We start from the raw sequence: 14821 nt of genomic DNA on the forward strand, positions 1-14821 counted from the left end.
CCCCCCAGTTCCTCTCTCCCATCCCCTCCCACCACCAGGATCTATGTAGTGCATAGTCAAGGCTACAAAACTTCTCTTCTTCTGTCATGGCTCTTCTGCTACCAAGCCCATCCGGTGAGGGTCTTACTTCACTTGTGATACGTTGTCGCTTCCTAAAATGTCCACCTTACCCTTTGCCACCTTGCCATTCTTCTCAAGCAGGTTGACCTGTATTGCTGGTGATCATGCTCGAACACTTGGCCCCCACTTTTTTCTCCCTTCCTGGTTCTTCAGAAATCCAGTCTCTTTTGGAACTGCACCTGGACACCTGAAATCCTTGTTATACGAGCCCAGGGGTCCACGCGTAGGCTGATGGGGGTCTCATCCTTCAGTGCATCCCCTCTGCCTGCTTCCTCATGCTGTGGTGTTCCAAGGGCATGCTTTGAGGTCCTCTGGCTGGACAGTGTGTGTGTTGTGGGGGGCGGAGGGAGATCACGCTCCTCAGTCAGCCATTTACGTCCTATGAGGGGCTGGGAGGGAACCCAGGCTTGTAGTAGCTCTGGCTTGACCCATCTCTCATGCTGCCAAATCATAGGACCGTAAGAGCCCAAACCCGCCTGGCTCTCCAGCTGGGTTTGCATGTGTCATGTGTCAATTCCAGCTTCCCGGGCACTGTGCCAGCTGAGAGAGCGCTGTGGTGATGGCGGTTAGGTGAAGGAGAGAGGCTGGCAGCAGAAATCCACAGGCAGCTGGGCTGGGCTGTGAACCTCTGCGTGCCAGCCCTCCAAGTCCCCTCTCATCACCTTGATAGGAGCCAAACCAACAGCTGGGATTTCCCTAGTGGTCACTTGTGGCTGGATGGGTCCACACAGTGCTGCTGTACCTTTAATTCCCATATGCCTGTGAACATTTGCCCAAGAGGGTACACAGAGCTCTGAGAAGTGGAGTCACTTGCTTAAGGTCCCACAGCTGATTAATGGAGGAGGCCAAGATGTAAACCTAAGTGGATGTGATTGCAGGCTTTGCTCCTCTTGGAGACTATCCATCATCGGCGTCAGCATCGCTTCATCTAGTGGTGCCTGATCACTGATCATCGTGAGAGGCAAGCTAAGGCCAATGATCTTCAGGCTTGGGATGGGAAGCTCAGAGAAACTGTTCACCCAAGGCCGTGTACTGAAGACACACTGTAGCTTGTGCCCAACAATCCACGGTCCATGTGACCACTAGGAGGCAGAGCTGAGGCGGGGGTCCACTAAGCCAGGCTGGGAGGGGAGGGATGGGGGCCACTGGATGGCCCCAGAGAGGAGTGGGTTGTGGCAGGGGAGACAGGCCACGGAGCACCCCCACAGCCTCTCTCTCCCCTGAGACCAGCAGTGCCCCTCGAAATTGCTTCCCTCCTTTCTGTCTCCTGGACATGCTTGGCATGACCTCTGCCTGCTCCCCAGGCCTCTCTCCCCTACATTTCAGGTGAGCTCTCTTCATGCCTCACCTCCCCCAGGACTAGGGGTCTTTCCAGGGGAGCAGGTGGCTGCTTGTCTACCCTGTGGTACCGCCCTGCTCATCTCAGTCAGCGAGCAGGGTTGCTGCTCCAACTGCAGAAGGCCAAGTCATTATGGAAAACAGACCAGGTGCCTTGGCACCCGTGGCAGGGCCTGGCAGGACTCCTAAGCCAGAGTGGGTGGGCAGGCAATCATGGCGGAGCAGGCAAAGGCTGGCCAAGCCAGGCCGTGGAGGAGAGAGCCTCTGTGGAGCTCTGAAAAATCCAGCGGCCAGGCTGCCTTCCTTCCTGTGGATGGGGGTCCAGGTGTCAGGATTTGTTGGTGGTGGAACTGGGAATTGAATTTGGGGGCCTCACGGTTGCTAAGCAGGTGCTCTACCACTTGAACCATGCCTCCGGCCTCCTTTTGGGGCTAAGCTCTCTAGACTCAGGCAGGCCTGGACTACAGATCCTCCTATTTGCGCCTCCCTGTGGCACTGGCTGAGGAGGACAGTCACAGGCCGCAGTGCCTAGTCATTCTGGGGACTCTGCGTGTGTGTGTAAGCCTGAAGCCAGCCATGTTCCCTACACCTCGCCTGGGAAAGAGCAAGCCATGCACACTTGGCTGGCTCCCTTTCTCCAGGGTTCCCGCACTGGCGATCGCCAATGGGTCCCTGGAAGCCTATGCCCAGGTCAGCTGTCAGAGCAGCTGCGGGGGGGGGTGTGGGCGGTGGACAGGGTGGGCAGGCCGCGGGGTGTTCCTCCAGGCTGACTCGCAGCACCCCATCTACTCCTAGTAAAGAAAGCGCTGTTTCTAACCAACCGCCATGCTGCCCTGACTCCCGGGGGCCTCTCAGGGAGACATCAACCCACCAGGGGTCTTGTGCTGCTCCATCTCCCTTCTCCCTTCCCTTCCTCCCTGCTTCTCCTGTCCTTCTTCTCTCCCTCCCTCCTTCTCCCTTCCCTTCCTCCTGTTCTCCCTCCTTCCTTCCCCTCCTCCTCTCTCCCCCTCCCTCCATTTCCTCCCTTCTCCCTCGATAGCCAACTCCACTTAAGTTAATCTCCCAGAATGTTCTGGAAGCCTCTGGATCATGTGTTATACCACTGAAAACCAACTTTCCCCTCTCTTCCTTTTTTGAAGCTTGAATCACTGAAGCCACCTGTGGAGAGCGGCCTTCCTCCTCCCTTCTCCCAGGGAAAGCCCAGCCCACAGGCTCATTACCGGCTTTGCCTAGGGATTAAAATGCCCATCAAGCTGACTTGTGTTAGGAAGTGTTTGGAAACACAGGCCTGGGCTGGGCTTCAGATCAGCAGGCTAGAGGGGAGAGCTCTTTTTCTCAATCACCAAATCATGCCAGTTAGAACTTCAGGGACTTTATACTCAAGAACGGGGCAGCTCAGCCTAGATGGCTACCACCTATTTTTGCCTCCCAAGTAGCTGGTGTTACAGGTGTGAACCAGTGTGCCTGGCTCACCAATAGTACTTTTTTTTTTGTCAGTTGTGGGGCTTGAACTCAGGGCCTGGGTGCTGTCTCTGAGCTCTTCTGCTCAAGGCTACCACTTTGAGCCACAGCTTGCTTCTGGGTTTTTGGCGGTTCACTGGAGATAAGAGTCCCATGGACTTTTGCTGCCTTTGCTGGTTTTGAACCATGATCCTCAGATCCCAGCCTCCTGAGTAGCTAGGATTACAGGCATGAGCCACTGGCACCTGGCTTCTCAAATAGCTCTGGAAAAGGCCAAATCCTCTCCATGTGGGTAATTTTCTTCTTGCCAAGGGGGGAACAAAAAGTGTCTGTGGGGTATGTGTGGGGAGGAGAAGGGAGAGATACACACCAGAATGCCAAAGGCAGGACTGGGAGGGAGAGGAGGAAGGGAGGAAGGTCTCCTGAGGCCGTTGTTATAAAGTGCCTTTTTCTGTGCGAGGCAGAAAGCTCAGCATTGCCTCGGTGTTGCTCTCGTTTAATCTACTTAAGCAAGAGGCTCTTGTTTATTATTCCCACTTCCTGGCACCCGGATCTTGCCCAGGGCCACCAAGGCAGAGGAGGTGGAGTCAGGACCTAGGCTGCCTCCCCGCCCCCACACTTATGCTCTGCTCTCTGTCTCTGTGCACCTTGCTGTGTGTCACTCAGCCGCAACCAACATCAGCCATGGTGGTCCTAAAGTTTGGGGAGGGGGAGATGTATGCAACTGTCAGGGCTTCCCAAATGTGCTCTCAGACACAACAGGAACTCCTTGGTGTCTAGGAAGACTGGGAGATAGCCAGTTCACGCTGTGACCTGTGTTAGTTCATACAGTCCTGCTGCCCGCCTTGCCCGCCATTTAAGGATTCTGCTCTCGCTGTCTTGTCCTAGAAGCATGGAGCGTGGCCCTGGGCTGTGTGTAACAGGATCCGGAGAGCAGCTGTCACAGCCTGCCAGGATCCCTGTGCCCACACGGGCAGGCGTCCTCTGATGGGAAGCAGACTCTGTGGGCGACAGGCCCTGAGAGAGTCCAGAACCATCCAGAGATGGAGGGGCCTGCTTGGTGGAGGTGACAAGACACTGTCAGTTCATCAGAAGACGCCTCAGCCATGGCTCAGGTTAGTGGCAGGCCAGGGACCAGGAGTCTAGACCCTGTCCACAGAGGACAGTTCCAGGTGCCCTGACATGGGACTGTTCAGAGCGTCCTGTTGGGTGCCCATGGACAGCAGTGCTTGAAGAAACCCAGGATGGTGACACTGAGTGGACAGGGTGGGTGACAGTGAGGATTAGCAACAATACACAGGAGATACCTGCCATGATTAGGTCACATGACAGGATAACCAGTTACTCCCCCGTCGTGGGGGCAGTTTCTAAGATGTCTCCCTTCACCCTCACCTCCCACTACCCACGCTCTTGGTAGATCCCTTCCTCCTGAGCACTGGCTGGACGGAGATGTCAGCTGGCTCTCCACACTGCTGTGAGTGACAAGACACCCAAGAGAGGCAACTTAACAGAGGAAGGACTGATCTTTGGCTCATGGTTTGGTCTAGGTTTGCCTGGACACACACGTATGTGGGAAGAACAACATGGTGGTGGGAGTGGTGTGCGGTGGAGGCTGTTCACCTCATGGTGGACAGGAAGGAGAGAGGGAAAGGAAGAGGGAGGGGCTGGGGGAGGAGCCAGAAAGAGAGAGAGGGAGACAGGAAGAAGCCAGGGACAAGATGCTCTGAAGGACCCACCCCCTCAGTGATCTACTTCCTCCAGCTGGGCCCCACTTCCAGGAGTTTTCACCCCCTCCCAAAATAGTGCCATCAGCTGGAGACCAAGCGTATGACATGTAACCCTTTTGCCGATACACTTTATACCCAAACCATCACACCCAGTGAGTTACTTCAAATGAGCAGAATAGGGGGAAAAGAATGATAGAAGGTCATTTCTGATACTAGATTACAAAATGACCCTTTCTTGCCCTCTCTTGTTCCCATGGTTGATCAAACAGGTAGAAATTACCTGTCATCCCATGAAGCAGCCTGGGGTTGGAGGGGGGGAGGGGCGCAAGGAATCAAGGAAGGTCATTAAAAGCCACCAATCAAGAAGAACTGAGATGACCCACTTCCTGGTCCACAGCTTCCAAAGAACAGAATCCTGCCAACAGCTACACAAGAGAGCTTACAAACAGCTCCTCCCAATATGAGTCTTCAAATGAGGCTGCAGCCCCTAGCCAACACCTTCACGGCAACCTGGTCAGAGATCTGCAGCCACAACCACACAGCAATGCTATGGCTAGGCTCCTAAGCCACAGGCAATATGAGAGCAAATGTGTATTGATTTAAGACACTGCATTTTAGGGTGATTTGCTACTCAAGTGATAGACAACTAAAGCATCCTGAAAACAAAGGACAACATGAACAACCTACCAATTCTACCAGACAGTGGCACATGATGGCTCTACTTAAGTATCATGAATTCTTTTCTGAGTGACGTAACCCTGTTTTCTCATGTGCGTCTATTAAACTAAGCAACTTCAATTATCTTCACCACCACTACCATCATCATTATTACCCCCACTATCAGTACCATCATCATTATTATCACCTCCACTATCATCATCATCGTCATAGCTGACCAGATAGTGAGTTCTTGCTACCCAGCTGGGACTATTTCATGGCACATCATGGCACAGAACACTTATTGTTCACATTTTATAGAGAGGGAAACCAAGGCTCTGAAGGCGTGAACTTGCCAAAGCCCTCAGTCACTATGAAGCAACTGTGGGAAATCTAGCTCAAGAGTTAAGATGTGTAGCAACTTTGCTCCTATGGCTCTGTGAGTCTTGCACAAATTCACAGATGGTGAGTAGACTCAACCCCAGGTAGCTGGACATCAGACGTGAGGTTCTCAGCTTTCTAGAAGCTTCTCTTCTCTAGAGCAATGAGCTGCACGTACTTCACCTAGGCCGATGAGGGACTAGAACGCTGCCTACCTGTGAACACCAGGCTGGCATTCTCCAGTTCTTCCTGGGGAACTTTGAAGCTGAAGGACTCATTGTAGAAAGGATCAATGGTACCTCTTAAGAAGGAGGTCTTCTTGGTCTTCACCAGCTTCAGTCCATGTACCAGCTGGACTTTCACAAATGGGTCTAAGAAAATGGACAGCGGTACAGGGTATTGGAAACTGTGACACCCGATATATCTACCATTTATTCATTCAACTTCCCAACCCCTCCCTCTCTCTCCACCTGGCCATTCCTCCCTTCAACTCCCTACCTCTGCCTCCTCTCACCCATCTAGTCTTCTCTCCATCCAGCCATTCAACCCTCCTTACATCCATCTCTCAGTCCATCTCTCCATATCTCCATCCATCCATCCATCCATCCATCCATTCATTCATCTCTCCATTTCCCATCCACCTGTCAAGTCACTGGCCCACTCAGCATTTATCATCTATCCCCCTAAAGTGTTTGGAAAGGCAAGGGGATGGGGTGGGTAGAATCCAGACACAGAAAAGCCACATCTCCCAAACCCATGCAGATGCACAGACGTCCCATTAAGGGGGAAGAGGGGAGGGCAGGAGGGAAGCACACCGTACCTGAACCTTGGCTCACATCTGTCTGAAGAAGCTGCTTGGCTCGAATGATGTCAACGTTCAGTCTTCCAGCACTCGGGAGATAATTCAGAGACAGAAGCAGCTCCCCCAGCTCCACTTCATTCTGCAGAGAATGAAAATGGTCAGAAAGCTGCTGTTAGCTTTTATCCCTCTGGCACCCACCAGGCAGGACGCTGAGTCCAGCAGCCCACAAATGATTGCTGCAGGCAGGGAACTAGGGGACAAGGGAGCCTTCTTTTAGCTTTCCAACTAGTTTCTTCATTCTGTCTCAGGAAAGTTGTTAGCACGGCGCCTATCCTAGCTACTCAGGAGGCTGAGATCTGAGGATCACGGTTCAAAGCCAGCCCGGGCAGGAAAGTCTGTGAGACTCTTATCTCCAATAAACCACCAGAAAACCAGAAGTGGCGCTGTGGCTCAAAGGTGGAGCGCTCGCCTTGAACTGAAGAGCTGAGGGACAGTGTCCAGGCCCAGAGTTCAAATCCCATGACAGACAAAAAAAATAAAAAAATTCAGTCTCAGGAAAGCTGATATTTCCCCCAGCTCTTAGAAGACTTAAAAGTCACAGCCACAAAGAAAGTGTGAGTCACAGAAGAATAAGTGTAATATGCCGTATGTAAGCTAATCGCTTTATATGCAATAACTGCTGTAGGTGCTATAATGAGTCTGTGATGTATTTGTATATGAACTCAGGGTAACAGATGAGGAGACTGAGGCCCAGGGGGGGTTAAATAACACATCCAAGGCAACCCAGCTAAGAATTGGCAGAGCTGGCCTTCAGACCTGATCTACAACAGGACCCATGCTTCTCGCGTTACCATGGCAATGCTTGGCAAGGGCCTTTCCTATAGAACAGTAGGGTTTTCTTGAATGCCAACTCTATCCACCAGGAAAGAGCTGTCAGTACTCAAGTGCATGATATCAAACTGCCAAAATTCTAGAACCCAGGAGTCCTTACTTTTCTTTTTTGTTGTGGTTGTCAGTGGTGGGGCTTGAACTCAGGGCCTGGGAGCATGCTACCACATTGAGCTACAACTCTGCTTCCAGTTTTCTGGTGGGTAATTGCAGTTAAAAGTTTCACAGAGGAGGGAAGAGATGGGAGGAGGAAAACAAAGGAGGGGGTAACAATGCTCTATAGGAAATGTACTCATTACCTTACTCATGTAACTGTAACCCCTTTGTACAGTATCTTTACAGTAAAAATATATTTTTTAAAAAAATCGCACAGACTTTTCTGCCCAGACTGGCTTCAAATGGTGATCCTCAGATCTCAACCTCCTAAATAGCTAGGATTCCAGGCGAAAGCCACCAGCCCCTCACCTCTGTGTTCCTTTTAACACCATTGTAGAAAATACAACCATTTTAAATAAATAGACTGGCATAACCAATCTCCACTCCCACTTGACCCAATTGCAACAGTATCAACATTCTGTCAAATGATGTTTCTTCAGGATGAGCCTCTAGTGGATCTGGACATTAACTCCAATGTTCCATGGTAGGGGGTGATTATGATCAAAGAACTTTGTATGTGTGTATGAAAACAGAATAATGAAGCCTCTTAAAACTGCTGTAAAACAGAGGAGGTAAATTGATCAAGCTTCATTATACACATTTATAGAAATATCATCATGAAGTCTTTCTGGGCTACTAGTATACATTAATAAGAAAAACATCTGAGCCAGGAGCCGGTGGCTCACACCTGTAATCCTAGCTACTCAGGAGGCTGAGATCTGAGGATCATGGTTCAAAGCCAACCTGTGCAGGAAAATCTGTGAGACTCTTACTCCAATTAACAACCAGAAAAATGGATGTGGCGCTATGGCTCACGTGGTAGAGCACTCGCCTTGAGCTGAAGAGCTGAGGGACAACACCCAGGCCCAGAGTTCAAGCCCCATGACCGACCCCCCCCCAAAAAAAAATCTGGAAAACTCAGTCAGAAGGAAGAAAAACACACGGAACCACTCACCCCCCCATACCCTCCCTCAGCTTCAAAAACCATTTCATGGTCTACCTCCATTAACCTGTACCTTCATTTAATCCCATACACTACTTCCTCCTAGACATCAGATTACTTTATCTGCAATATGTCAGTGTATATATCTCCAAAGAATAAGATCATCCATCCCCTCCACCCACCCAAATGTTCATCCGTTCATTCATCCTCTCATCCATCCCCCATCCACCCATTCAACTATCTACACATCCACACACCCATCTCTCTCCACCCATTGACCTATCCATCCATTAATCTATTCATTCATCCATTTACCCATCCGTCCACCTGCCCATTCAGCTCACCCACCATCCATCCATCCATTCATCCATCAAGCCATGAATAGGTATGCATGCATACATATATCTACCAACCCAACTCTTCCATCATATCAGCAAATTATTGCCAAATGGCAGCTCTGGAATAATGCTTGGCATGAAGTAAATAGTCAATAAACATTTGTTGACAGGATGAGCAGTCAAACCAAAAGATAACCAATACGGGAGCAAGTTAGTCCCCAAACAAGAAACAGTGTCCCACGTTAACTCAGGGCTGTGAATTGGCAACTTACAGATGTGTTTTGTGTGGCCTGCATCATGCTTAAACAGATAATTACTCTTAATTAGTATGTAATTCAAGAGTCAAGATGTTTCATATTTTGAAAACAATCTGGATTTGTTGCCTTGTTTGAAAACCAGGAAGGCAATGTTGGGTTTATGTTCCCACCTGACAACTGACAAAGATTCATTGCTTGGCTAAACTTCAGTCAGGTGTTGAACCTTCTTCTAGGCCCACCTGTACACTTTCCTGTGCAATCCAGGTTTAGCAAGAACTCTGCTCAGTCAGCTTAGTAAGAATGCTTACCCATGATGTCTGCTCACCCTGAGTAATTGAGGCAGGCTTCTCCTCCCCCTCTCCTCCCTAACTCGCCCTCCCTCCCCCCAGTGATGTCTGCTCATCCTGGCCTGGCTTCAGGAAGAATCCCAAAAGCTTGGTCTAGCCAGAATCCCCACCCCCCACTTCACCCCTCCCGCTTCCTCTTAGTCATTTGGATCTACTGAGCCCCGGTTGCCTCTTGTTCTGGACGCTGGCTTCCCCAGGCCACATTTGGAGTGGAGGCCCAGCCCTCCCCCTGGCAAAATCCCATTGCCTTAGTCCTCATACCATACCCTGACGACAGTCTGATCACCACGCTTTAACATGATTCATCTAATTAGTTTTTTTCTTCAACAGAGAAATAGATACTATTGCTAGAATCATTTGATAGTGGAGGAAACAGTGTGGCGGTGTGCAGGCCTGTAATCTCAGCATTGGGGAGGTTGAGGGAGGAGGATCTGAACTTCAAGGGACAAATGGGACTACATGGTAAGAGCCTGCCTCAAACAATACAAAACCGAAAAAGTCATTGAGGAGCCTGGAGTCATCAAGGGAATAGTCTCAGGAGTGTTCATACACTGTTCTTCCTCTCTATAATGTCGCTCTTTTCCTGGGCTAGTGAGCTGTGGTCCCAGCCGTCTCTTGCAATGCTGGACAGCGGCAGTGAGCTCGGCTCCCAGGTAACTACAATCACAGAACTTGGCAGGTGAGGTGGTGTGCTAGGCAGCTTTCTATGCCTGTAATAAAATGACTGCAGTTGTCAGCACACAGAAAGAAAAGGCTTGTGTTGGTTCACAGCTAGGGAGTCTTCTTCTTTCCATCATGGATAGTCCCTGTGCTATAGCTGGGAGGTGAAAGAGAAAAGAGGAAGGCCCTAGCATTCCTTCCAGGGCATGGTCCCGAGGATCTCTTAGGAGACCTCACCCCTTAAAGACACCACCACCTCTCCCAAATAGTGCCATGCTGGGGATTCAGCCTTTACCACACAGACTATTGATGCAGCATGAAGATCAAAGCCATAGCTTTGATGCCTGAGGGCATTTTCCATTTAGGAGCTGACAGATCTATGAGAACAGGCTTGCACCTGTCTTCCTAGTCTCTGAATCCAGGTGACCCTGAACATGCCAGTCCCAGAGGGGACCTCCGCGTGACATTCTGTCTCCCGCTCTGTCCAGCCTCCTGAGGCTCAGACTGATATGGCAGGAGGAACAGGAGGCGGGTACCACCAATAAATAAGCCTTGTTTCCTTTTTTATAAGAGCCTGATGAGCTTAATTTGGTGGAACCACGTGGGTTGGCCCCCAGGAGAACCAAAATAGACTGTCTGTAAATTACTCAAATGAATCCCGAAGCCACTGGGTAGCCAGCTCTAAAGCTGCTCCGACTCCTCCCAGCAAAGCCCCTGGCCCCTGCAGCTCTTCAATACAAGCTCAAATCTAATCTGGGACCAAAGGCGTTGTTCTGGGGAAAACAAGAGATTGGCTCTCCTGCCAGCAGGCTCCCTCTGCCTGGGCAGAGGGCTTCAGAGGTGGGCACTCACCAACTTCTTTTTTATTTATTTATTTAATTTTTTGCCGGTCGTGGGGCCTAAACTCTGGGCCTGGGCGCTGTCCCTCAGCTCTTCAGCTCAAGGCTAGCGCTCTACCACTGGAGCCACAGCACCACTTCCAGCTTTTTCTGTTTATGTGGTGCTGAGGAATCGAACCCAGGGCCTCATGCTTGCAAGGCATGCACTCTACCGCTGAGCTATCTTCCCAGCCCCGCACACACCAACTTCTACCAGAGCCCAAAGACAGCTGTCCGTGCTCAACTGCTACCCCTGTCCACACCTGCTGGGGAAACCCTTTGGTCTCTTCATTTACCAAACACACACAATGGGAATGGGTGTTTAAATAAAGAAAACTCAACCCACAATCTAAGCCTGCATTTCCCACACTTTTGTCAGATGCTTGTTTGCTTGCCTTCCTTCCTTCCTTCCTTCTTTCCTTCCTTCCTTCCTTCCTTCCTTCCTTCCTTCCTTCCTTCCTTCCTTCCTTTCTCCCTCTCTCACTCCTTCCTTCCCTTCTTCCCTCCCTCCCTCCCTCCCTCTCTCTTTTTCTTTCCTTCCTTCCTTCCTTCCTTTCTTTCTTTCTTTCTTTCTTTCTTTCTTTCTTTCTTTCTTTCTTTCTTTCTTTCTTCCTTCCTTTCTTCCTTCCTTTCTTTCTTTCTTTCTTCCTTTCTTTCTTCCTGTCTTTCTTTTTGTATTTCCCCTCGTTTTTCTCAATAGGCCATCACAGATTTGTAAAATAGCACAACAACACACGTTATTTAGTGCCACAGCTGGGGCTTAACTGTAGCATATACTTCATATGTACTATATATGTGTATGTACACACACACACACACACACACACACACACACACACACACACCTCTAAATGAGCTAATCCACAATAGTTATGAGAATTTAGTGGATAACAGAAAAAAATTTCACACTAGTATTTTTTAATAGATTATACATGGAAATGATTCTATGAGACAATGTTCAACAAATTTTACTTCTTTCTTTTTTTTTTTTTTTGTTGTTGTTGGTGGTGGTCATGGAACTTGAACTCAGGGCCTTGGTACTATCCCTGAGCTTTTTTGCTCAAGGCTAGCACCTTACCACTTTAAACCACAGCACCACTTCCAATTTTCTGGTGGTTTATCGGAGACAAGAGTCTCACAGACTTTCCTGCCCAGGCTGGCTTTGAACCGTGATCCTCAGATCTCAGCCTCCTGAGTAGCTAAGATCATAGATGTGAGCCACAGTGCCCAGCTTCTTTTGAGTCTTTTATGGAAGATACTCCCAAATCTGAATTTCTCTTACACAGTACTGTTCTGAAGAGAAATCCAGAGTTGTGCTCAAGAGTAGTTCAAAGTAGTTCCATTCCCCTCTCCACTCCCCCCCCCCCCACCAGCTGTGTCAATTTCATGGCCAGGAAAGATTCCTGTGAAATCATTGGGGAATGACTGTGACATTATAGCCGTGAGTTGACACGGAGCCAGGCCTTGGCCCTTACAGGGTGTGGGCACACCTCAGGAATTGTCAGCCGACAGTAGAGACAACCCTTGATTGTTGAACTTGGTCTTTCCTGCCATTTTGCAAAGAAAGAAGCCGAGCCTGGCTCCAATCCAGAGGGCTGAAGGCAAAATCACTGGCTCTGGGGCTTGCATGTAGACTCCTCCTATAGCTAATGCCAAGACAAGGCCTTGGGAGCAGACCCAAACTTCCTAGGCCTCAGTTTCTCTAAGTCGGAGACAGTAAGGGTCTGGGAGTGGTTTGCAAACTTAAGTGTCACCACTGACAACACCGACTTAAGTGGCTGATTGGAATCAGCCAGGATCCCATTGGCTTTGCCAAATTGCTTGTACTCTGAGCCAGGGCTTGCTGGTGTATGCTCCTCCCAGGGTAGGACAGGAAAATAAGGCTGGGAGAGGAACAGGAATCACCTCAGCAAAGCTAGGACTTGAACCTCGGTCGGTGTGGCTCGCAGGTCTGTGTTCTTAGCCATCGCCAGTTCACAACCACTGTGGTTGTAAAGCAGGGGCGCTCGTAGCGAGACCCGCCTGGAAGTCAGGCAACCAAACTCTCTAATCTTGATTCTGTCACTGGGAGCTGGGTGACATGGACAAGCCACTCAACCTCTCTGTGCTTTTTTTTTTTTTAAATCTTCACAAGAGAGAAGTTGATCCAAGTTGTTTCTTGTCCCTCTCCTCGTTCACGTTGTAACTCGCCACGTAACAGCTCACGTGGGTGTCTAAAGCATGAAATCCATGTTTACTTAAGGAAGAGAGGAACAAGGAAGACGATGTGGAAAGAAACTTGGAGTCCCTGGCTGCTTTGTTAAAGGCTTTGGCCTGGCTCCAGTGCTGGCTCTCGGGCCTGGCTGGCTGACAGAACTGAACAGAGACTGGAAGGAGGCAGAGGCTGACGGCAGCAAGGGGGTAAGTTAAAGCAGAGACATCATTAAAACCTGCCTTCCCAGGGCTCAGCCATGACGGTGACCGTGCGGGAAGCGATTGATCTCAACATCTAAACCATGGCCAGAGGTGTCTGTATATCCGGCTGGTTTTAGCAGCCAGCTGAGAAGGCAGGCCGGGGACCATCTGGAACTGCAGGGGGCTACCAAGTAGACCGCTAAGCCAGCAGCGGTCTCCAAGCCTCTCCACCAAGTGATTTCCGCTTTCAAAACAAGCCCCAGGGGCTGGGAAGGTGGCTTAGTGGTAGACTGCTTGCCTAGCATGAATGAGGTCTTGGGTTCGATTCCTCACTACCACATAAATAAACAAAAATAATAAAATTTGCCTGGCGCTGGTGGCTCAAGCCTATAATCCTAGCTACTCAGGAGGCTGAGATCTGAGGATCACAGTCCAGTGCCAGCCCAGCAAAAAGGTCCCCATGAGACACTTATCTCCAATTAACTATTCAAAAACTGGAAGTGGCACTGTGGCTCAAGTGGTAGAGTGCTAGCCTTGAGCAAAAGAGCTCAGGGATAGTGCCAGGCGCTGAGTTCAAGCCCCACGATTGACACAAAAAAATAAAATAAAATAAAACAAGCCCCAGAAAGGCAAATGTTCATGACACGCAACATTCATTCCAACCTGTAGAATGTACCCACAATGCACCTCACTGCAAGCTGTGGGTGCTGGGTAATAATGATGACAGCCTGGTCTGGCCCGATGTACTCCTGTGTGTGTGTGTGTGTGTGTGTGTGTGTGTGTGTGTGTGTGTGTGTGTGTGTGTACAAGCGTCCAAGAGAAAACTCTGATCTCCTTCTTGATTCTTTTGTGAGCCTTTAAAACAGAAGATTTGAAAAACTAATTCAGCTCCTATCTACTGTCTGCTCACTGCATAACTGAGACAGCAGAATTTGCGTTGGTGACTCACGCCTGTCATCCTAGCTGCTCAGGATACTGAGATCTGAGAATCATACTTCAAAGCCAGCCTGGGTAAGAGACATGATACTCTTATCTCCAGTTAACCACCAAAAAACCCTGAAAATGGAGCTGTGGCTTTTTTAGTAAAACAGCAAAGGGACAGTGCCCAGGCTCTGAGTTCAAGCCTCAGTATTCTCTCTCTCTCTCTCTCTTTCTCTCTCTCTCTCTGTCTCTCTCTCTGTCTGTCTGTCTGTCTGTCTGTCTGTCTGTCTGTCTGTCTCTCTCTCTCTCTCTCTCTCTCTCTCTCTCACACACACACACACACACACACACACACACACACACCACAAATCTGTGAGACTCCATCTCCAATTAACCAGCAAAAAGCAGAGCTGGGGGTGTGGCTCAAGAGGAAGAGCACCAGCCAAGCACACAAGCTGAATGAGAATGCAAGGCCCAGAGTTCAAGCCCCAATACTGCCAAATAACAACAACAACAACAACAATAATTTGCTGAGCATGCACAAAGCCCTGGT

At 49.7% G+C, this 14821-nt stretch overlaps 1 protein-coding gene across 4 annotated transcripts in view; it reads right to left on the reverse strand.

Moving 5' to 3' along the window:
• Positions 1–14821, reverse strand: part of LOC138814912 (synaptotagmin-17) — a 49029-nt gene that overhangs the window by 18789 nt on the left and 15419 nt on the right. For all 4 annotated transcript variants that reach the window (XM_070004019.1, XM_070004021.1, XM_070004018.1 and 1 more), the window contains exons 6-7: positions 6505–6625; positions 5900–6055 (exon numbers count right to left, since the gene is read on the reverse strand). In XM_070004019.1, the coding sequence (XP_069860120.1) occupies positions 5900–6055; positions 6505–6625 (277 nt within the window). The remainder of the gene's footprint in view (positions 1–5899; positions 6056–6504; positions 6626–14821) is intronic.

Source organism: Dipodomys merriami, unplaced genomic scaffold, assembly GCF_024711535.1.
Source record: "Dipodomys merriami isolate MVZ:Mamm:240054 unplaced genomic scaffold, mDipMer1.0.p SCAF_62, whole genome shotgun sequence".
NCBI classification, from domain to species: domain Eukaryota; kingdom Metazoa; phylum Chordata; class Mammalia; order Rodentia; family Heteromyidae; genus Dipodomys; species Dipodomys merriami.